Below are 24,975 nucleotides of genomic sequence, written 5' to 3'. Positions count from 1 at the left end.
GTTGAGTAGGATGCACATACCCCTGGTGTGTCTCTTGACTCTGGGCACATATTAGCTGCTCTCTGCTCTGCAGCTCTGTGAGCCAGCAGAGAAGCTCACAGGGACGAATTTACATAAAATCCACACTGTGTGGGACACGATGTGCCAGAGCCACTCTGATGACGGTCGCAGCATTTGCATCCAAGCAATTTGGGAAGTGATGCTGAAACCTGTTTGGCTTTCCAGACACACATGCTATTACTGTATTGCCACGGTGTAACTGGAATTTCTGTCTGTATTCAGTTTTGCAAACTAGGGCAGGACAGGAGTGTCCTGTTGAATTGTCCAAGTGACATCCTCTTAATGGCAAAGTCATCACAAGGAGAGAATACGGTACAACCTCAGCCCAGACTGAAAATGCCTCAACCCTGCAACTGAGATGCTGGACTTTACCCCAGGAATGCCAGTGCTGCTCTGTTTTAGAAAAAACACCAAGGAGGTAAAAACTGTCAGGCCTCAGATCTGGATCTGCAGATTTATCAAAATATCTACATACCAACCATCACTTACACACCCTATGCAGAAATGGGCAGTAACTCCTCCATTTGAGCAGTTTTCTCAACGATCAGTAAAGGCAAAAATTCATACTAGTCAGACAGTCTTATCAAATTAATAAGCAGAGGAAGGCCAATACATCTGAATTGCTGTATCTGAATATTAGTGAAGCATTTAATGAAGTTTTCTAAATTCAAATTTTTTCTTATTGGAAGAACTAATCTGTAAAAAGCACAGATAGAAATAAACTGAGGTCAGACTAGAAGACTCAGGGCTTCTTTGAATTTGGAAGCTTAAGTGCATAAAAAACCCAGATGCTGACACATTGATCAGCAGTAGGTCTGGCTTCATAAAGTCTTTAATAAAGTGAAAAAGTAGAATCAACCACACAGGGTTTAAAGAACAGACAGTTCTCTGATAACTGTTAGCAAAACAAGAGGGTAAAGCTGTAATGAACCAGGCAAATGGGACACACATCAAATGAGAACACACATATAATAATTCAAGCTACATAACTAATCACTAGAGCAAAGAAAAATCTAAAATACAGATTTGAATTGGGAAGAAGATGCCTACAAATCTATCACCCTGAAAAGCAGACGAGATGCAGAGAACAGAAATGCCTCTGTATGTGAAGCTTCACCGAAAAAGGTGATTAAAAAAAAAAAAGTAATTGATTGGAAGGACATTTTATTATCAAGACATTGATGGAAGAGATCAAATATATCAACACTCGTACCCATAACTAAATCTAACTGTACAATCAATCCTACAAATGGTCAGAATTTATGACTGAATTAATTAATTACCAACAACATCAAGGGTCTTAATGGCACCACTGACACTGCACCCAGTCTCATGACTAGTTTTTGACTACTTATTATCAGAAATAAGTCTCTATACAGAAGGTTATTTAGAGAACTGCTATGAACACCTCACAGTATATGCCAAAAGAAGAAAAATCAAAGCTGAAGTGGCAATGACATATTTGTCAAGGAGTGTTTTAAGCATAAACAACAAGGATGAGGGAGAACAGTCCCAGTGGCCGAAGGCAGAAGCAGGTAACGAGATCAGAGCAAGCCACACAAAACTTGGGGGGAGTGTCTGGAAAAGCTTGGCAGTGCTACGACTAACTGTGCTAGGAAACAGTCTTGTGGCGGGTTTATTAGTTGTCTCATTGCTTGAATCCTTTAAAAATCAAAGCAGGACAATATCCTGTTGTGTTCAAATCTCATTTCCGTTCTCCAAACTTAAAGGAAAACACAACGGATCCAATTCTGCCCTCAGTTATAATTGCTCAAATACCTTCTGTAATTAGACAGTTACCTGGCCACAAACCAAAACAAGCTGTCTTGGGTAACATGTTCTTGAAAAAGAAATGGAAAACTCAGTAAGAAAGGACTAGAGCAAGATTCCTTGCTCTACCCTTGAACGGGTATATTGTAACAAAACACAGGGAAATCTGATTATAAACAGGGAATGGTAACTCCAATCCAAGATCAGAAGTAAATGCTCACTTAATGACAAGCAGTCAGTGAGGGAAAACACGGGAAGGTAAACATGTTGTGCTTTAAGCAGCCTACATAAAAGAGCTTGCTCAGTATCAGTTAATCCATGTGGAAATCTCACACGCCCAAGGACACTGAGATCCAGAATATTTTGCAGAGGAAGGAGCATCAGGCAAGCAAAGCAGAGCTCGGTATGTTTGAAGCAGGAATGCTTGTCATTCTAATGAAGCTATTGCATCCACTTTAGCACCTGCACAAGTGCACAGAGAAAACTAACAGTGGATACAATTTTTTTTTGGCAAGAAAATGTCTGCAGATGGAAAACCACTTTTCTGAACCATTAGAAGAGGTACTGCAGCCCAAGACACTTAGTTCACTCCAGGGAGGAAATATTTCCTAAAAGCTTCCAGGCAAGCCACAGCAAATAGCAAACCTCATACTCCAATCAGAAGTAAAACTTCGGGAGCATTCCAAGGACACTGCCATCTCCAAAGGGAAAGGAGGAAGTGTCACCTGAGAAGAAACACATGTTTCCAAATCTCACTTGTGCCTGTAGGCATGAGCCATCCGGTTTAACAAGATCTTAAAGCCACTGTGCAATGTTGAGCACGCTCTTTATTCACTTATTTTATTAGAACTCACAGGCTTTTTCATCCCTTTCCAAACTCCCAAGAAAGAAGGGCTCTAACCCACAGGGGCTACAGCCCATGAAATGGATGTATTTTTCTCTGGTTGTCCTAAAAAACAGCAAAACACACACCTAAGCAGGGAAGATTTTAAACACTCAATATTTTCTCCTCTTTTAAAATTTATATGTTGGAAACACATTTATTTTGAATGAATATTGATCCTTTAAATGTCTGCAGCAGCTTTGAAAACCTCTGCTGTTACAAAGCATGGTCACAGTTCAGAGATTCTGGTAAGCAGAGGTTTTGTGTTAAGGAAAACAAGTCTTGGAACAGTTTCTAAAACTTTAGCAGACAGATATATATAAATTTGAATAATCAGTAATTGTTAAGAAGTGGGGAAACCTCCCACTCTGGTACCAATCTCTCCTAAGTCTCAAGACTGAAGGAGGGTGAACAACTTCACCTCAGGGTTGGTCTGTGAAGAACTGTTCCATCTGAAGCCAGCCAGAGAACCACACTGGACTGCAGCTCACTCCTTGGCAGGCCTTTTCTGCTTTGCCTTTTTTGTTCCCTTTCCAAATTCAGTTTTGCTTAAAAGGGCTGGCCTGCTCTGTGCAGGCTTTACATTAAACTCAGCTGCTGTATCCCAGGTTCTCATCCAAGAGCAGGGCCTTGGCTGTTGAAACCCCCAAGGAATCCACATCCTGCTGGTGTCAGCTGACACTGCAAAACAACACAGAGTGACACAGCCCTGTGAAAGGTGTCCTTGCAGTGCCAGTGAACCCCTTTCCTACCTCATTCAATACATGAAGGGCAAATTAAACACAGGCAAACACCGTGAGCCACACCAGGTGTCCCAGCAGACATCTTCAGGTTGCTGTTTCTGAACACTTTGAGCCCAAACTGCAATCATCAAAAAATATTACGGTGGGCAGAAAGCCCTGCGGCACCGCAAGGTTTTACAGACACGAGCCCATTCTCCAGCTGCGCTGGAATTTTCAGCAGAGATGTAGAAGGAGTTGTTTCTGACAGAATATCCCTTACAGGATAAGACATAACAGACAGTTTAGACTCAATTAAATCTTTAAAAACTCCACGAAACCACCTTCACACCGGTTCCCAGCTAGGAGTGGAACGAGCACTTTGCAACACGGCAGATTTGTAGGGCCGACAACCAGCCCAGTGGAAAGATGTTTAAATCAGACAGACAAAAATACCATTAATCCCAGCAATACTTTAGCTATTTCTGACAGACTGGAAAGAGGGACACTACTGGAATATGTCACTGTCTCCCCAAACCTTTGAAAAACACCCTCTGCAGAACGTCTCCGAGCGATCCTGGGAGATGGGATAATGTTGCATGTTGGCTTACTTCCAATTGCTAAGTTGTATGAAAAGACATCTAAAAATACATTGTTTTTTCTTCTAAGTGATACTTCTCTACATAAGCTATTAATGCACTTGCCAAAAAGTCTTGTAGTATAATGGGAAGAGATGAGAGTATAAATATGCTATAGGTGGTGAAAAAAAAAGTAAAAAAGAAAAAAGGCATGGCTAATATTTTTACTTCCAGGAAGTCCTACAGCTGAAGAAAATATTAATATTAAACAGAAGTGGAAAAGAATAAAGGTGTGGCACTGCAAAGACAGTGCAAATAAACCAAAAAGAAGGGACTTCAGCCCCTTTAAAAAGCCTTCCTTTTCTTTACTCTTGGTTCTGCAGCTGCAGGCACTACAGTGGACAATGCCTTTCCTAAACAAATCCAGCTCTACCTTCATAACAGTTGCTTTTTTTGCCCTCTTTACTACCTCTGGAAGTCCGTGCCAGGACCATATTGTTAGGAAAGTTCTCTTCATTTCCAGCCTAAATTTATTCAAGGCCACTCGACCCCTCTGTGTTCTTCTGCCAACATTGTCCTTTAGTTTACCACTTCTTTCTGCCTCCCCAGTGTTTAACCCCGGTGTATTTACAGGGAACAGCCACATTCCAGCCAGAGGATACTGTTTAGATGATTCCATCTGACATTTTAAGGGAAGGTGCCTCCTATGGCTGCTGTGTTACAGCAGTGCACGTACTCCAAGCACGTTAAGAGTTCTGACAGACACCACCCACCCCAAAAATCTCACAGGTCACTCCTAGTTCCTCAAGGCACAGACTGTTTATTTAGTCCAGCCGACCAAAGGATGAGGCAAAACCCAACAAAGGGGGTGGTCAAATGGCAATGAGCTCATCTATGGCAGAGCCAGGAAAGCTGTGCTTCCTCTGCCACCAGTTCTAGATGTCACCCACTGGATCACAGCAACTGCCACCCGCTGTGTCCTCAGGGGCCCTCTGCAGCTGAAGGCACTACAGTTGTAGAGTCACAACGAGGAGCCAAACCCTGCAGTGTTTGTTCCAAGTTTATCTACATTTGTTTCCTTCGGCCCTCGAGTCCACGCTGCTTTATGTCTCCAGAAGTAAACTCCATCTGATACTCATCTTCAAATAATAAATCCTGCCGCTAAAATTGAATACCTCCCCGTGTTCCATAAAAGAGGCAGTAAAACAGCAGCAAGCACAAAAGAAACAGTTCTGCTTTTAGACCAAGTTTGCTATTTATGGGCTGTGATAGTCTGAGGCCGAGTCAAACACAATACAGGCAGAAAAAATATGTCTCCCTAACCCCTGTAAAGCAGGACTGACGTAAGAGTCCCTTATCTCTGAGCAAAAGCTGACGGGAGTGATGCAAAACCCATTCTTACTAGTCCTCATCACTGATTCCTTTTGCTATCAAGTTGTTACTATTAAAAAGATGATGAAATCCTCATAATTGAGGACTTTACGCTCAGATTTTTACACAGATTTTTACAACATTTAGTCTTTTACTTGAGATGAAGCCTTCCAAAGAATTGCAGGAAATTAGTCTGAAATTAATTTTACAGCTCGACTAGTAACTAAAAACAAAGCTCCTAGAAAGAAAATACAGTGTATTACAGAAACATATTTTGCAAATTCATTTTGAGAAGTGGAGTCAAAGTTATTCATGCTGATACATTATCCATACTTACATTTGCTGCACATATACATATTTATTTTTTTTTAAATAGTATAAAAATTAAAAAGTTTTCTGGTAAGCTACCTAACTTGGCACTTGGAGCTGACAGCATGGGGTAGACTATGGCTTTGGTGTGGCTTCAGCATTTTAAGGAGTAATAAATCCTGACTGGGATCTATTGTCCTGTCATCATTTGAGATTGAGAAACACTGCTGAGAGCTCTCCTCCTGTACAGCTGGAATGCTGGAAAACACTAAAAATCCCCAAGTTAACGGGTTTTTTGGTAGTTTTTTGGTAATTTGCAGTGTTAGAGTTCGGAAGGCAAAGAATTTCAGCCGTTTTGTAACACTTCCCACAAATGTTTCATGCCAGAAGCCCCTACCATGTGCCTGAATGACTGATGCACCAGAATTTAGGCTTTAAATATTACGAACTATGCCTTAAAAGTACCGTGGTTGCACAGTACTTGTTTTTCCCATTAAAATCTGTTGCCTAGGAAATGACCCCCTTCTGCCATTAAAAGACTCCAATGTGTAGTTATTCTTAAGCAGTCACTAAAAGGTAAATTTAATGCAGTGGGATGAAAATGTTTGAATTGCATTGATGTTTAAGGGAGGAGAAACACATTTGTGCTGAAGTGAACACTGCCTGGTGTTAAGGCTGCCATGGGAAAAATACATATAGTAAATGCTGTATAAAATTACATCTTAATCTAGTGTTAATTGCTTAGTTTATTTTATCATCCAAGAAAAACTCAGCACAACAGCCACCAATAAATGGCACTGCAAAGCAGAATAAATACTAGAATTCAAAGGGAGTCATGGAACTACCCTAAACCCTTCTAAATACATGTCTAAGCAAAACTGACACAGAGCAAATAGGTATAGTTCAGAAAATCTGGAGAGAGAAACACTGTGAAATACAAGAGCAAAGTTATTTTCCTCTGTGCAGAGCTAAAGGTTTGGCCCTTTAAAATTACATAAGCAGAGGTAGTTTTTAAATTAATGCATCCCTAAGAGAAAAAAAAATTAGCATCTTTATGCCATTACTTATCTCAAAGATGCCCTCTAATAAGTACGATCTGGTGTGTAGACACACTGCCCAGGAAAAATCTCCAAAGCACTTCCAGACTCTTTTTTTAAAGCTTATTCCATAAAGATCACTCTAAAAACAATGGCTGATAATAACCTAACCCTTGTCTTGCTCCCATCAAGGACGATGGTGGGAAGCATATATTTTATACCTGCAGCTTTTTCACAGCTCCTTTCCCTGGCAGGCCTTGGTTTCATGTTCTTCACTGCTTTCCTTGCCAGTCTGGTACATGGGTACAGCTCTTCTTGCATGTTTAGAGTCTCCAAGGGACACGGGATGTCCCTCCAGCCAAGGCTGTGGCTCAGTGGTTTTCAAAGCACTTCACTGGTTTCGGAATGAAAGGTTTAAACTAGGACACCAGGATTGAAGCTCTCAAGGCACTGGGGGCCTTTGGAACTCAGAAACTTTTAGGAATGAACTGCATCGTTAAGTCAGGAAGGACCAGCACAGTTTCTGCAGAATGTGAAGCAAGTTTATATGGTAAATTTGCCATAATTCCAGAATCCAGGACTGTCGCTCCCAGGAGCCTGGACACCGCAAGCAGAGACATCTGAAACTTGGCATCAATGTCCCCTCTCTCATCCATAATGTAACAAGGCCCTGAACAATTTACTTTGATGCAAGCCTTTAAATAAAAATAAATTAAAGAATTAAATAAAAGCAAATCAGGAACTTCCCAATAAATCCCCAGGCAATCGATTTATTGACGCCCATCCTATTATCAACACAGTAACATGAAAGGGAACATATTCAGCAGTTATGCCAGACACCCACTGCAAATCTTCACAGCCTGAAAACACCAAACTACAACACGGTACCTCACCAGCCCTAACGGCCCCCCAGAACACTTCTGTTGACAGCGAGAGACTGCTCAGCAGTACCAGGGACTTCCTCCTGCTTCCACCTGATAAGGAAACCGTGAATTCATCTCCTTGGCTGTACGACACAAAGCATTAATCACAACCTGCTTGCACCACAGCAAAACACTACTCCAGATGTTTAACCTCTGGAGATGTCAAGCCCGTGTCTCTGCTGATTTTGCAAATCCCAGCAATAAATACACCTAAAAATACGTCAGTGACAAGCAGGAACACGGGCAGCCTTTTTTACTCAGAGCTCTGCAACCTGATTTTACCAGGTACCAGAAGAGCCACGCTATAAAAGTTCAAAATCTTATGGACAGCTCTTGCTTGCTGTGCTCCAAATATTGTAGTTGAGCAGCAACAGGTACAACAGAAGGGCCACAATGGTGATCAGGGAAATTCTGAGATGTCAAAGGAGTCTGAACAGTGCTGTGAAAGCCGACACACAGTACAACTGGTCACTAGAAATTCATTTAATTAGCTATGAGAGAATAATTAAAGGAGAATATTGTTGTACAGTGGTTGTGCACAGATAATGAACTCAGACAGGAAATTTGAAAGAATAGCCACCAGACAACTGAAGGTCCAGAACCGTCCACACAGGGTATGGGGAGCAAGGACTCAGGGGCTGTACAAAGGCACATTGTTTCCATTTTATGCATCTGGATTTGTGTATTCAGGGGAAAATCCCTACTTTTATTTAAGAGAACTTTTCAATGCATAAAATTTTATTTGCTAAGAAGCACATGCACCACACTCTCAGAAGTTGCCCTGGTACCTGTGTTCGAGGTTCCGGCCAAGAACTGCCCGGAAATTCCACTTCAACAACCTTCAACAACCTGGGAATTGTCCTTTCTGACAGCAGAAAGCCTGAGTGACAACCCATTTTAGAGAACACCATATTAAGAGGTTAAATAATTATTTTAAATATCCAGTTACATTTTGGTGTCATTTTATAGACACGGAGCACTTTTTTGGCAATTATTCCATGAGTGTAGGATTGAGCGCACACCTACACTTCATTTAATATGCAGCGAATCGCATTCCCAGCTCGGAGCAGATGTACAGAAAATATTGTGTCCCCATGTCATTCCTGATTAGCCAATTCCTGTCATTTTAAGGCAGTAAGCTCGGGAGATTTGCACAGGAGCCTGTGCCAATTGCTACAGCTCGGCTGCCAGACAGGGTGTTATACGAGGTGGCGTCTTCAGCACAGAGGTGGCTCTCAGGCTGTGCCAGCTGGACCTCAGAGCACAAGTTTGAAGGGGGGGGGGAAAAACCACAATCCCACAAAAGGAATTAACTCTCTATGACTTGCCTTTCCCTTGTTAAATTCAGTTCCTCCTTATTGCTAGTCAGAGGGTGATTTCATTTTGACTCCGGTGTTCTGTTAGCACACCTCCTTCTAATAAACCCTTTATTTGGTTTATACCAAGTGCCAATATTTGGGTAAGAAGAATGATCTTTTAGGTAACAGACTTTCCTGTCGCTGATGTGAAACAAGGTAAGCACAGAGGACTGTTCTAATATTTGCCCAGATGAGAAAGGAGGTCACAACGTGTTTTCATTTACTCGTGTTCCTACTGACGTCAAAAGACAAGTTTGCATGAATGCCATAAAGAAGCGGGATTTAACCCTCCAGCAAAACCTCTGGGAACACTAAGTTTGACTGAAGTAGAAGAAATAAGAAGCCTTATGAGAAAAATCAGAAACCATGGCATCGAGAGCTCTAGGATTCCTTCAGGAAGACACCAAGGTCAGAAAGGCTTCCAGGGAGAGCAGCTGGAGTGCCTTCAGGGAACCTCAAGACTTTTGGGAAAGACATCTTTGTGTGGCCTCTGGATCCACAGTCTCTGGACCAAATTATTTTTTTTCATGTTAGACCCGTTCTGTAGGATATTCCCAAGGCCCTAAAATTTCTAAGGTGCGACCACATTAAAAGCTGGGGTAACCATTAGGATATGTGGGTTGGGATAAAACAGGATGCAGACACAAACTGAATGCTATTTTAAGACTTGTGGTGGTAGCAAAAATCTGCAGAGATTTGAGCAGGAGTTCTCTCACTGGTCTTGGAGACCAATGTTCAAGAGAGATGTTCAAGAGGGAATTACAGCACAAAATCCACTGAGCTGATCTCACATCCCACTTTGTACATCACTTCATCCAAAAGCAGAGGGCTAGACTTAATACTGTGATTAAATTACAGCATTATCACGTGCTTAGTTTCACTGTCCCTGATTTCTTCTTTCAGTTTTGCATTTCAGCTGCTGGTAAACAGCCATGTGACAGCAAGGTTTCTGCTGAACTTCACATATCAGGGCAACTGTTCTATCAATGATATACACTGAAAAGCAAATACTGAAACCAGCCCCATCCTTTCTAAACTGAACCCAACCAAACACACCTAAACACACCACATGATGTCTCCTAGGCTTGTATGATCCAAACCACAGACAGTTGGAAATGCAACTGGATTTTGAAACAAATTTTCCTTTAGCATGTGCTGTAGGATAACTGGGTTACTGTTTGAAATCAGAATCCAAGAGTATAAAAAGCACTGACCTTTCTTTGCTAGGTTGCTGTTGGGTTCATACTTCTCAATCAGCACCTGAACTTGTTCTTGTTTCAGGGGTGGATAAAGGATCTCGTTTAATCGTGGGTCACGCTGCTTCAAATTTATAAACTCCATCATCTGATCAACAGTAAGGTAGGGTTTGCTCTTGGCACCGCTGGAGAAAAATTAAAGCAACAGCAAAGGCATTAAAACACATTTCCTTGAAATCTTGTTCAATGTTCTGAAACTTCCCAGGGAAACAGAAACAAGATTCAAAGTATCAAACAACAAAAACATCCTCCCGCTGTGTCTCTGGGCTAATTTACTTTGCCAGCATGTAACGACAAAGACTCTCCATCAAATTTGCAGGAGGAGGATCTTTAAAAACCTTCAGCATTACTGACATCAATGGGAAGACTTAGAGCAATGCTAAAAGCCTTTCATTCCCCTGAATTCCTGGAAATCAGCTATTTAAAACAGTAAAAGAGAAAAGGACATCGAATTCAATCGAGAGCTGGCCACAAACACTCCTTCCTGGCCCAACTATTTGGGTTTAATGCTGAATGACAGCAGCCCTGATTTCATTATTCCAGGATTTGTTTGGGTCTTTTTTATTACAGACCTGCTAAAAACCGTGAGGCACTTTGCAAAGCAAACAAAAAGATGCCTGTTTGGAGAGGCAGTAAAAAGAGCAGAGCTGGGTACAAGCTGTACCCAGCTGGAGACCCAGGAAGCCTCCAGGCCAGGTGATGTGCCCGGGGTAGTCTCTGCAGCACCCAGGACTGGCCTATTTCTGCTGTGGCAGAGAGGAATGGAGAGCCTGCCCCGGGTTCAGCGGGAGCAAACTAGGACAGAGTTGTGCTCCTCGGAAACCTCAGCTGCAGAGAAAACAAGCCCAACAGCACAGTGTCAGGGCAGCAGCGCTGCAAAAACATCCAGTAATTGCTTTGGTGGTCTTGGGATGTGTTTGGGGAATTGCCTTTCTCTCCTATCGCTTCACATTCCGACTCCATTGATCAGGATGTGCTGGAACTGGGAAGTGCCCGGATTTGCCGCGAGGGGTGAAGCACCGCGAGTCACAGAGCTTCTCACAGAACTATGAAATCAGCTGGAACCAGCTGCTAATTTAACTTCACGGTGAGAATTCATGATACACAAATCCTAGAAGTTACTGCTTTTTTTTTTTTTTGCAACTCTTAATTAAGCTTTTGGGGGTGATTATACGTATTCTCGTGCCTATTGCCTGGTGTTACTGCTTATTAGTTTTCTTCCTTTATTTTCTTGGAAGCCTAAATGACCCTGATCCATGTGAAAAAACTCAAGACCTGGCAGTTCTGCTCCTCTAGGAACAAATCCTTTAGAACTCCAGCTATTAGATATGGAGGCAAAAGCTTGGGAGAGAAGGAACCCAAGGTTAAATAACAGCCCTGCTTGACAATTAAATCTGTTACTGGCAAGCCATAGTCTAAATAACCTGATAACCACCCCCAGCCAAGAAAATCTGTGAATGGGGAAAATAAGTAAACATATAAATAAATGAGTGTGTTTTCTTACAACTCTGAGAAGATGTGGTCGATCTCAGGCCGAGGGCAGAGGTTGTTTAAGAACACTCTGTACACTTCTGGCGTGAAGTCGTCTTGAGGGATTGAATCATTCTGTGAAACGGGGGGAAAAGAGAGTGAAAGAGAGATACAGCACTTTTATACATTCTTTGTAAACAGATCACTCCCTATTTGGCTTCTCTAGGTTGCAGGAAAGAAATCAAAAGGAGCCCAGATTCTGCAGAATAATAAATCCCCCTGAACAAGAGTAGCTTAGAGGGTACATGTTTAAAAAAACATCCAAACACTTCTATCAGCTTCCATAAGGCACAGTTCTCTCTGTCTCTGAGCACCTGTGAAGGAGGAGGAAGGGACATCTCCCCATCTAACCCCTTATCTAGAGCATAAATAAATGTATTGGTCCCAAGGAAGAGTGAGGTGGCTGGGCAGTGGTGCTGAGCCCAAGTGCTTCAGCAAGGGAAACAGCAGCATTACAGAGGACAAGGACATCACTCAGCTTTCCAAAGCTTTCACAGAACTGGGGAACAACGTGGGTCACTGAGTCATTACCAACACACATGTCCAAGATGCCGCAGTTCTGGGCAAGACTCACACAGCACAGCTTTTCCATACGTCTTTGTCCTAAACTCTCAGTGTAACACATTTGGCAATCAGATTTCTTATGCAGGAACCAATAAAAATGTTCTCCTAATAGAAGACATGTCAGGGTTTTTTTTTCTGACATTTTCTAAAGTTTAGAAAAATTTAAATTTAGTCCTGCTTCTGGATGACACTTTCATCATCCTCATTATATTTTTCTGTGAAAAAAACCTGAATTGCTGTTATTAACTGGAGAGACTTGAAAAGTCCTCTGCATGAAGCTGGAGCATCCTTAATCCAAAGCTATGACATGGGCCCACGTGATGCCTCTCCACAGCTCCAAAACCTGCCCAAATCTGATGGACTGGAGAAGGAAAATGGTAACTTGGACACAAAGCTGTTTGCTTTACACACCACTGGACCGTGGTTGTGTCAGAGGCGAAGCTGCTCATGGGGAAATCAGTGCTTGTGTTTATTCTGCCTGTCCAACGCCGTTGCCAAGGGAACAGGAAGCATCGGTTCAAGCCTTTGCTGGACGGAAGGAAACTTTTCTCAATTCTTCCTGCTTTAGGATAAAATAAATAAACGAATGGCACAGGCAGCACTTCGTCTCCTGTCATCTGTGAAACCCACAGAGGCTCCAGAGGGTTTTGTCCTGTGGTGCTTTCGGCTGAGGGTTGGACTGTCGAGACCTGTATTTTCCCGAAGTCCAGGATCCTCAAAGCTTGGGAATTCTCTTGTTAAAGCTGGCACCCCACTCTCCCCTGTCCCTCTGCCTATAACCCCTCAGCCAGGGCATTTTTAACATTGATTCTCTAATTACCACAGAACTACAGTCTCCAATCAACCTGACATATGTTTTCCTTTACGGGGGATTTGAAGGTGCTCAGCTGAACAAATGTAGGTCTCCTCCAATAACCTGAGATCCAAGCTTTGATTTGCCACTCAGTTCCAATTAAGAAAACATCCCTCAGTTTCCCTCCCTGTATCTCCAAACACCTATGACAAAGAGGAAAACCAACACGAGTTTTCAGGCGTTAAGTACAGATAGTTTTAAAAACTATTTCCTACCAGCACCATCATCAGTGGGGGCTACAAACCACAATTATCTAGATGGGAGATGAGAGCTTTTGCCATCCCAGGCACAACCTCAGGCAACTATATTTGGATTCCTAAAGCCCGTCTGCCGAGAGAGGGACTAAAATACGCTGCCCCCTTCCTCAGCCTGGTCTGAGCCATCCACGTTTCAGAGGAACCACCCACACACCTTATGGGCTCCTCTCTTTTTTGAAACCAATGAACAAAGCACAAACTTGCAGCAGCACCACATGAAAGCATCCCTCATTTCCAGCTTTCCTTAACACTGGCATTCAATTTTATCCTGTGATTAAGACTCTCCACTCATTTCAAGCACTGTTGATTTATGATTTGTCTGGTAACCTGCCTGCTTTTATAACAACATCTGTATCCAGTCTCTTACATGTTTGAGAGCTAATTCCGATTATTTGCACAGACAGGACTCAATAGGAGGTTATTTTATTTTAACAGTCAAGCTCACTGGTGCTTCATTGTGAACCTCTACACTAACTGCAAGGCAGAAACCAGCCTTTGCAGCCAAAAAGGCAGCTAAAATAAAGCTCTTCAAATTCTATTTAAGGCACTTTTAAACAAAACCAAAACAAGCAAAAATAACCAACAATAACAAAAAGCAATGCCCCTTCACAAAAAGCAAAACCCCCTGATATCCACATCTTTCACGCTGCTAGAGTCCACAGCTCTTCCAAGGCTTTATTGTCCTGCAGCACAATAGGGCAGAAGAGCTGGAAGTCAAAACTTTACTTGTTCAAACAAACAGGAACCCAAAGGAAAAGAGCCGTAGTTGAAGTTCTGATTTTCTTCTATTCCATCACCTCCGTGAGATCCAGTTTCACACTTCTACAATATTTTTCAAAGATGATCAACAACTCAGATTTCTTTGGTGCATGCAGAGTGTTTCTCTTTTGTCCCAACCAAAGGAAAGATCTACTTTATGCTGTGAATAATTTTCGAGATGGTATCCCAGCAACAAGTAGCCAGCAACGTGTATGTGAAATTGGCCCTGCTTAAACAAATAGCACAAAAAGGCTGCAGTTTCTTTCAAGGCCTCCAGTGATATTTAGATTTTCTTTTCAGAGATATGTAATAAACAGAAGTAATAAACCAACTGATTTAAATGCAGTGCCTCGGAGGTTTTCTTGCATACCTCGTTTGCTAACAATTAAATGAAAACCCATCGTTAAAACTATTCTTTCCACGTTTCTAAACCTCACAACCTAACTGCAGATAAGATGACTATGATCTTTTATACCTACTTTGCAAACATTCCTTGGAATTTCATGGAATTAAGCTCCCACACAAATGAAGGAAGGTCTCATTGTAAGTGGAATCTGAGGTATGGCTTGTGAAGATTTTGCTCCGTTGTTCTGGAGCTGTAGGAATTGTCTTTATTTAACAACTGGGGAAGCAAACATCCAGGAAACCTCACAGCACAGAGTTTTCTACAAGAGCAAGGGATCAGGAGATGCAGGTTCTCCTGACAGACCAGTTCTGTCCCACCTCTTGGACCCCTGAATGTAGGAATTATCCTGCAGGAAGCTGCTTGGAGGAGAATCTCCACCTGTGAGGAGAACCCTGCTTGAACAGGGAGGCAGGACTAAGTGACCCTCTGTGGTCCCTTCCAAGCTTACCCATCCTGTGATTCTGTGACTAAGGACATCTGCACTCCAGCATTAAATGGAATCACCTGCTCCAGCTCATTCCTTTTGTTAAAAAAAAAGCCTTGAGGGTGAGGAACCCCCCTGCAAGTGCTCTGGGCTGAGGATAGCTCCTGGATTAGCAGAACACAACGGCTGCATCCCCTCAATATTAACAGCGTTTCAACACTTACCTCATGCACCTTTTAGATGAGCTACAGTGAGTGTGACCAGTCACTCACCTCAGGCTATAGATTACACTGTTAGCTACACCTTGAGCTAACACTGCTCTGAAATCACACTGTGGAAACTGGGCAACAGTGGCTGAGTCTTAAAATATCCTCATAGGATTTCTCCAGGACAGGTCACACAACCTCTGCCCTTTCTTTTACTCCATTCATACCTCTTCCAGGAGCTCCTGGTCCCTACACAACTTCAAGCCAGACCCGCTGCTGAGGACCTTTCCAGCAGCAAAGCCAGCACAGCACGATCAGCCCTGAACAAATTGTCAGTGGAAAGCAAACAGCCCCAAACACAAGCAATGCTTATCTGAATAAAATGCAGATGCTCACCCTGGAAGATGGGAGATTACAGGCTTCTAATGCCGTCTCCACCCGTTTTCTGTCAGAGGAGAACAAGCGGTATATGCTGCAAAATGGAGACAAAACGGAGAGAACTGGTTAAAAACACGCCTTCACGTGCCCATGTGGCTTAAAGACTGAATCTCTCTTCCCAGTCTATCACACCTTTAGCTCTTTATTTCCATTTGCTGGCTGCTCAGTAACAGAGGTGAGTTTAGTGGTGCTCGCAGTGAGTTTAACTCTGCCCCACACCAGCCCCTATCACAGCAGACAGTGACTGGAGAAAAGTCACCCCTGCCCTCTTCCTATCACCCCAGTGACATGCAGTTTGAATCTATTCACCCTCACAACATGTCTCTGAGGTAAAGAAATTATGGGTTTTTTTATTTCACAAGTGGAATGAGCAAGGGCAGAGAAGTGGAATGTCTTGCTCAAGATCCCAAGAGCAACCTACACCCAAAGGGTATCTGAGCAGAGCCATCCTGAGCATCACTGTGATACCACACATTCCCTGTGATGGGTCCTAAACACGTGAAAAAGTCATCATTCCGGACATAGGGGCCACATGCTCATCCCAAACATACATTCACACTCAAAAGTCAGCAGAGCCTACCCATGGTAAGGCAGGGGAATGGCACTTACTTCTTCAGAGGAATGCGCCCCTCTGGAGTCACCTGCAGCTTCAGTTTTGTGTAACTGTGGAGACAAAAGCATCCCAGTTCAGTTTTACACCATTTTCAAGGACCTTTCCACAGACTTCCCAGCTCAGTGCCAGTGCTCTGTTCATGTGGCAAGTTCCACTCAGCTCTTCTGCCCAAAATGAAAACCTGCTGGGACATCATTAATGAGCAAACCCCTTCTCCTTCTCTGCCACCTCATTAAGGTGGCAGGATGAGGATGGATCTGTCTTTGCCCAGATTTTTCAGCAGGCTTTGAATCAGCTGAATCAGAAGTCACCCAGTAACTTCCATGAAAAGCAGCTGGGCCTACAACCACTATCTGTTCACTGCCTACCATGAGCCTGTGAAGAGCACAACTTTATGAGTGCTTCACCTCTCCCACTTGAGCAGAATTAAAACCATAAATGATTTTCTTGCAGTAACATGATCTGGTGAAAAATGTGGCAACACTTAAATATTTAGGGGGATTTTTTTTTTTTTTTTTTTGTTAAAAAAACCCCACTTTTTCACTTTGCCCACTGGTTTATCAGAAAAAGAAAAAACTGCATGGTTCTAATAAACTTTCCTTTTCTTCACAACAGAAAATGCCATTAGCAACCACTTCAAAAACAAAGTGCATGCTAATACCCCATAGGAACATTTTCACAAATCCTTGACTCCCCATGGGCATCTTTTGGAAACTGAAGTGTTTTGTGCTACTGTGTCACCAAACAAAAATATTATCCCCTCTGCCCCGATTCCCAGTACTGGGCTGGATTAAAAACAAAAAAGTCACAGCAGTTAGCCAAGGAATGAATAAAATAAAGAAACTCAAGAAGGTTTCTTTCACTTTGTCTTCTATTTTTTGAAAAATCTGACTACACTCTAGTCCCATTCAGTGTTTTCCTCTACAGCCAAAGAAGCCAGAAATAACAGAAAGTGGGGAAAAACTAAAACAAAACCAAACCCCAAACTTTTCCCCCCTCAGGCTCTTTGCAACACACAGGACACCATTGTTTCCCCTGCAGCCATTACAGCCCACCTAAGAAAACCAAGCATGTTATTGCTGTTGAAATGCTTGCTAGGAGATGTTCCTGTTGGGAGGAGCTGAATGGACCCATTTCAGTGGTGCAGTGCTGACTCCAAGCAGGACAATCTCTGGATGTCACACTGGCCCCAGGTTCCCACTTCACAGCCACCCTGTGCTCCCAGCTGCCCTGGTCAGTATTGCAGTTTATTATTGCTGTTTATTATTGCACCTCCAATGTTCCAAGGGACTGAATGCCATAAAGAAAACACCCCTTCACTCTGCTCTAATGCAATCTGGTTTTCCATTTCAACCAAAGGGTTCTGATAGGACTGCAACCAGCCCCTTTGCTTTGTAGAATAATTATAATGGGGAAACAATTTAATCTTCAAAGTCAGAGATTTCTTAAGTGACTGATTTGGCATCTGTGCAGAGGACCTGAGAAACCTTACGGTTTCCAAGTGACTTATTAATTAGTGGGAAAAGACACAGGAATGCCATGCTTGCCTGCTACTGAATCTATGCAATATGTCCAGTGACTTCATCTTTAATTAATATTGCCTGAACAACTGCCAGAAAATAGCTCCAAATCTGACAGGTTCCACTGTACTGTGGGATAACAGGTTCCTCCTCTGGATTGGAAAGGAAAAGGCCCATTAGGCACAGCCACTACAGACCTGTCAGCAGAGCCCACTGGCCACCTGGGAATTTGGGTGCAAAGAGGCAAGGAAATTCTACCAAATCACTCTCTAAACTCACCTACAATCTACAACCTACGGAGCTGAAGGAAGTTACCTGCTCAGATGAACAGGTTTTCCACTGTCAACGTGCAGAGCCAAAAGGAAACGTTCAGTGTTTCCATCCATTTATAGCTGGTTTGCCTGATGTACCATTGGCTGGCACAGTGTTTGGAGACACAGAGCTGGAGTTCCAGCCACAGCCAGCCTGCAAAGTTCCCTCAGGAATTTCTGCTGAATTCAGCTGCACCACAACAAACCTTATGAGAGGAAAACACACACACACACACACATCCCTCCTTGCCAGAATAGGCACCTATGAATGAATATATGGGATTAAAGTTAAGCAGTTGGGAACTTTTTGATGAAGTATAGATGCATCTAATGAAATCAGGCACGCACAGTCTGAGATCAGACTGAGCAAAATGGACTTCTCGTAGTTCTCACTTTTTTAATCAATGGCAGGAAAAAGGAAAATAAACCAGAATATTCTTTCATTCTAAATAGAGAGCTTCATACTACAGCTGAAGCTACAACTTGGCTATACAGGGGGAGGACAGCATTTAATTCTGTTTTTCCTGCAAGGATTTAGTAGTTTGCAAGAAGAACCCTAAGAAGATTTCTGTTTAAATGACTCTGAGATAGTAGGCTTTTTAAAACCACAAGAAAGGACTGCTGTGTTTACAGAAGTGTCGAGCCATCAAAGCAGAAACAATAGCTGACAATGTGACTAACAAAGGAGGAGGAAAACGAGACGCAGGGAAAAGAGCAACACCCACGGCACTGAACCCGACGGCCACTTACGCTTTTTCCAGAAACGCGTCCCTTGACATGTTCTGTGCCAGCAGATTTGTTGCCAAACTGAACACTTCGTCTGACCATTCCTACAAAGGGAAAACACGGTTAAGTGAGGCTTGGTTGAGATGTTTACTTGCACAAGGCAAAATGTTTTCGGAAACTATACTGTCGGTAAAAAGTGCCTCATTAAAACTCTGAATTGATTTTTCCAATCACGGCCTCCCCTCCTCATCGGAGAGACCCGATTTTCTCGTGCTGCAAAAAAAAAAAAAAAAAAAAATGAAGACTGTTACAAATTAAAGTACTGACTTGATCCAACATCTTACCAGCCAACACGAGAAAACAAGCTTAAAAAAACCCCAACCAGCAGAAATGTGTAGGAATACTTTTCAATTGCTCTGATGTGCAAGGAGGATGCAACTCCAAACAGAACAGCTCCTTCCCCCCTACTGTGCTTACAATCCTTACACAGTGCTCCTATCCCTTGCTACATTATTTTTCCCTATGGAAATCACAGAATCACAGAATGGAATCACAGAATGGTTTGGGTTGGAAAGGACCCCCAAGAGCATCTGGTTCCAACTTCCCTGCCATGGGCAGGGACACCTTCCACTATCCCAGGTTTCTCAGAGCCCCATTCAGCCAGGCCTTGAGCACTTCCTGGGATGGGGTAGCCACAGCTTCTCTGGGCAACCTGTGCCAGAGCCTCACACCCTCACAGGGAAGAGCTTCTTCCCAATATCTGATCTAAACCTGCCCTCTGGCAGTTAAAAGCCATTCCCCCTTTTCCTATCCCTACACACCTTTGTCCAAAGTCCCTCTCCAGCTCTCTTGTAGCCCCTTTAGGTACTGGAAGGTCTCACCTGGAGCCTTCTCTTCTCCAGGCTGAACAGCCCCAGCTCTCTCAGCCTGTCTCCATAGGGGAGGTGTTCCAGCCCTTTGATCATCTGTCCTCCAGCTGCTCAGGAGAAACTTCCCATCTCTGCCTGCAGGCTCTGCTCTTCCCATGGCTCTCCCTCACTCTTCCTCCCTTTATTCTCCTGACTTATTTTTCTCACATCTGTGCACGTTGCTGAAGTGCTTCCCTCAGGTCCCTGACCTTTCCCGTGTTCCCAGCGTGCCTGATCCACAACTATAACATGAGGTTTAGACTCTCACTGCTTGTCCTCCCCTACAGGTCTCTCCTGCAGCTTTTCATTGACAACTTCAGCACATTTTGTTCTTTCTAACTCAGTGCTTATTTACAACCTTTAATTGCAAACCTCTTTAATCACGACTGTGGTTTGGGATTGGCTTCATTTCACCTTTTAAAATAAAGGGATGAAAACAAGCAATGCCTTTGCAAACACTGTTTTACTTAACAAAGTTTTCTGAGTTTCCTTTGAAACTAAAAACGCATTTCCTTTCATAAAAGCCCAAATCCAAAATTCCCATTGGCACACAGCCTCTCATACTCTTTGGGAGGTATTCCCTTCTCCTTGGCTTTTCTTTTTCTTAAGAAAAAATGAAAAAAAAAGGGGGGGGGATTTCATTCTGACAAAAATGGACAATGATAAGTATCACTGACTTCCAGTGCAAGAAGTATTCCTACATCACTTTGGAGCTTATGAGCTTGTTTTACCTAAAAAGCAGACTTGTTCTGGAGGCAAACCAGCGTGGCTGAGATAACCCTCCCCTCCACCTTCTCATGACCACTTCTATTTTCCTTCTTTCATTGTTTTTCCTTCTTAGGTTTGATTTGAAGAAATCGGGGGTGTGAGAAAGCAGAGGAGGAGGAGTCTGGTCCCTGAGCAACCCAACTGCTTTGCTGTGACTCTTGGAACAGAAAGCATATTAAGTGCAGCATCTGTTTTTCTTCTTGGCAACTCGTTTTTCCAGGCTCAAAATAGGCCCATCTTGTAAACACTGCTTTGTTTAGGCACTAATAATAGCAGCTCAAACTTCTCCCTCTGACACTAAGGGCTGCAGAGATTAATGGCAACACAAAATACTATTTGGAAACTGAAAATATGTTGCCTTTTAACAGATCTTGATAGATTTTGCTTTTATCTCGCTGGTTCTGCTGGGCTTGAAACCAAAATACTTGGTAGAAAACAGGAGTGGGGCACTTCAGGAGTATCCCACACCCCAGCTCTTCCTTCTCATTGTCCGAATGCTTGTTGACAGGAATGTAAAAGGAACTCATTTATTGTGTGCCTGTCATGTGCATTATTTATATATAAATATATATATTTATATAAACAGTCCTGCCATGTCCCTTTCCTGGCTTTTCCTGGCTCTTTAAAGCGCTCGCATCGCTCTTCCCAAACATTCCAAGGGCTACCTGCAGGCTGAGCCAAGTCAACAGGTCACAAGCAACACTTGCTCATTGTCTCTCCCATTTCAGGGTCTGCATTCCAGCCACCCCAGAGCCACAGCCAAAGAGCCAGGATCAGACAAATCTGCCAAGGGCCACATCACCTTTCCAGCCAACCCTCGGCAGGAGAGGAAACCAGAGCCTCGAGCACAGAGCCGAAGAAATAAAGGAGATGCTTGGGACTGCCTTTGATGGGCTTGGATCAAGCTGTGAGCCAAGATGTGTCTTGCTGCTTTAGCTACCAAATGGCCCCATTTCCTTGGATTTGCTGCACGGCAGAGAGCAAAGCCCATCCTAGAACTGCAGGAATGATGCTCTCTCTGCAGCAGCAATTCCAGAAGGCAGCGCTCGGGGAGAGCATCCAGGGGTAGGGACTGCTGTGTGTGGGAAGAAAACAGCCTAGAGCAGAGAGGTTGTAACAGCCCCTGGATCACTGCAGGGGACTCCTGACAGATGCAACACAAAAGGAAAATACAAATCCGGGGTTTTTTTGTAACAGGACTGCACTAGTGCCAACAAACCTAGGCTCTGGTCTCGTGTGGCAGTGGAAGGACCCAACCTTCTGATATCCAACTCCAAGGAAGTCACATCCAACATATTAAGAGCTCCCTGAACTTGATCCCCTCTTGGTTACATCCTGTTATGTTAATTCATTTTATATCATCCCTGTGAGCTTTACTAAGGAGTTCTTTCTCTGCTCTGTGCTTTGGCAGGTAGAATATAAGCAGCAGTTCACTGTGTTGCTCAGGGAAGTGATTCCTCTCTTCCATTGCATGCATCAGGATACCAACCAAGACATGGAGCACAACAGAAGAGAGGAGACCTTTTTCATAAGACAAGACAGCACGGAGTCCTGAGAACACTTCCCTCAAATCAGAACTGACTATGTGTGAAGGCAATGTTCCTCTCACATTTCTTTTTGGTGGGAGGTTAACAAAGCAAGCTGATGAAATTCTACACTTTCACTTAGGAATTTTATTTTAAAAAACCCCATATCAAATGGATGTGAATTTCTACGGTTTGCTTCAGCATTTTATTATACTGACCGAGCTCTGGGGAAGCCAGAAAAATAAAGATGTGTGCTGGAAAGCGCAGGATAGTGTGACTGGTGAATCATCTTTGATGGCACCATTTTACTCATGGAGGAATTCATCAGCTCTTAGGGGTGGATTTTATCCAGAGCTTATCAAACCGAGGAGAAACAGATTTCCCTGGGCTCCGGAGAGGGGCCTGTACGGCCAGGACTGGCCATGCAGCAAGAACAGGGTTGGCAGGAGAGGCACAGAAGAGAGGGAGAGGAAAGAGATTGGGGGAAAATGAGGAAAAAAGCCACTAGATTTGGGAAGAGAATGGAATACTGTAGAGCAGACAGAGGTTCATAGATTGGGAACGGAGACAGAGAAAAAGAGCACCTGCTCAGAACAGGGTTTGAGAATAAAGCTCTGTCTTTATCCTGGCTTCTGCAGAACTGTGTGGATGCTCACAAATAAACCCTATGCCAGTACATTCTCATTTCTACCTATTTAGTGCACCTGAGGAAAGTTGAATAACCCAAGACTCGTATTTTCCTAATTTTCCCATAATTTGGCCAGTGGATGTGGTAGTTTGTAGCAGAAAGGGAAGCCCTCTGCAGAGGGAAAAAAACCCCATAATTTCAACTGCCTCACTAAGATCACTATTCTTTACTTTGCTTGGTCAACATCAGCCACACAACCTGAAAAATGAGATACTACAGATGCAGGGTTAACAAAACAAAATATTCATGCACTGAAAAGGAAAGGTGAGGGAGATTTCCACTGGCACTTGCTTTCCCTGGAACATCAGGAGGAGGAAGGGTCAAAATTTGACGTGTGGCATTGAAAACATCTTGTACTGACATTCCTTCCCAGAGCCCCCTGGAGGGATGATCTGTGCCTGATGTGCTTATTTATTACAGCTTCTCTGGGAGACAATAAGGACCAGAGCCTGTGGTCTGGCTCATCTGATGCTGGAAGATGGGTTAAAAAAGAGGAATTTTTAGCTGCATTCAACAGTGCTCAAAACTGTTTCCATTCAGACAATCAGGATATTGAACATGACCTCAAAGCAAGCACAACTAATCTGCAATGCTTTGAAAACTGCACCCCCAGGCCACAGTGCCCAACTGATCAAATATTCACTTATTTGCTCTCCTGCCTTTACAAATGAAAAGCAAGACTCAGACTCTTAGGAGTTACTCAAGACTTAGAGCAGCCAAGTTTTTACTAAACATGATTTTATCTACTGTATTTTAAGGTTCCATTCTCAAATAGAAAACAGTCCTAGAACACCAATTTCTGGGCTCTTCTGGCAAACAGATTATGGTTCGCTGACTGGGGGCTGGCCAGGAAGGTGCAGGAGGAGGACATACAACTTCTGATTTGGGTTATTTTCCCTGCTCCCTGGTAAGGGCTAACAATTCCTGCTGGAAAAGCTTCAGCATACCTTTTTGTTTCCTATGATAAACTTAGCTCCTTTTTCTTTCCCTGCAGAGCTGTTTCCATCATTTGCAGTGTCAGGATTCCTCACCCACCCCTGCAGAGTGTAGCTGTGCATTTCCAAGTCCTGAGGACAGCACTTCCCACTCAACTGCCCATGGACCACCACAAACTCATTTGGTTTCTATTCTTTCATATCTCAGGAAGACTGAAAATGTTTTTGTTTTTTTTACCAAGCTGATCAACTGGCTAAAGAAGTTTGGCAGAGATAGAAACTTGGCAAGCACAAATATCCTCCCCTAGTTGAAGGCTTTCACACTATGACCATTTGGCACCTGGTTTAACAATCCTTGTTGCCTGTGAGGTGACAAAATAACTCCCCACTGTTGTTAAATCACAGCAGGCTACAGAGAATCTTTCTTTTTAGCACAATCTAGTGAACTCAGGGGTTCAAAAATGCACATATGGAAGTGTGTTCTGTGCATGGTTATCTGGGGCCTGGCATCAGAGTGTACCCACATGAATGGAAGTGGAAATAGGAGCAGATTCTGAATGTCAGTTTGAAATAGATAAAGCAAAGAGCTCCCACTTCAGCAAATTGTACAGAAATCTATAGAAAGTGGAAAAAGGAGAAAAAAAAACCAACCTCAAACCATGAATTGTAACTTGCCTGGCACACACAGCTGTGTTTTATGTGGTGTGTTGGACAGAAATGAAGGAACTGGATACCTGCATGGAAAAAATGCTTTGCTAAAGTAGTGATGTGGACTACACAATCCTTATCAAGGGCTATCAGTGGGCAAAATGCAGTGCTTAAAACTGACCTTCCACACACGAACGTTCCTGTTTGTGCTCAAAGACAAACAAGGTGCCTGATTGCTGACACTCCTGAGTGCACAAGGGAGAGCTGCAGATTCCCACCACCCTGGCACAGGCCAACCTCCAAAAGTCAACCGTTTACCCACTCTGTTCCTACAGATGATCCACAATCTGCACACACTTAGAACAGGGGGATAATTACTGAAATGTACTGATGTGTGTTGGGAGAGTCATGGTGTAACAACAGTCAAAATTTGTGTACTGTTATTTTCACAAGGATTAGTTGGGTTCTGTGGGCAACATTATGAAGATGAGCACACGTTTTGGGGCCTGACCTTGCTGAATAAACTCCTGGGGAAAAAAAAAAAAAGACTGTGCATTTCTTCTTGGGACCTGAGCAGCACAAGTCTAGAACAGAACTGAGGTCCGTTTCATAGCGATTGCCACATTCCTGT

General features: G+C 43.2%; 1 protein-coding gene across 1 annotated transcript in view; it reads right to left on the bottom strand.

The window, feature by feature from the left end:
- PLCB1 (phospholipase C beta 1) overlaps positions 1 to 24,975 on the bottom strand; it is a 277,548-nt gene that overhangs the window by 56,971 nt on the left and 195,602 nt on the right. Inside the window, exons 5-9 of the mRNA XM_017821860.1 lie at positions 18,896 to 18,975; positions 16,311 to 16,364; positions 15,660 to 15,735; positions 11,769 to 11,869; positions 10,223 to 10,389 (exon numbers count right to left, since the gene is read on the bottom strand). Coding sequence (XP_017677349.1) covers positions 10,223 to 10,389; positions 11,769 to 11,869; positions 15,660 to 15,735; positions 16,311 to 16,364; positions 18,896 to 18,975 — 478 coding nt within the window. The remainder of the gene's footprint in view (positions 1 to 10,222; positions 10,390 to 11,768; positions 11,870 to 15,659; positions 15,736 to 16,310; positions 16,365 to 18,895; positions 18,976 to 24,975) is intronic.

This window comes from Lepidothrix coronata, unplaced genomic scaffold (assembly GCF_001604755.1).
Source record: "Lepidothrix coronata isolate B3197 unplaced genomic scaffold, Lepidothrix_coronata-1.0 Scaffold92, whole genome shotgun sequence".
NCBI lineage: Eukaryota > Metazoa > Chordata > Aves > Passeriformes > Pipridae > Lepidothrix > Lepidothrix coronata.
Note: the sequence above shows the minus strand (reverse complement) of the source record. Positions and strands in the feature narration are given on the sequence as shown.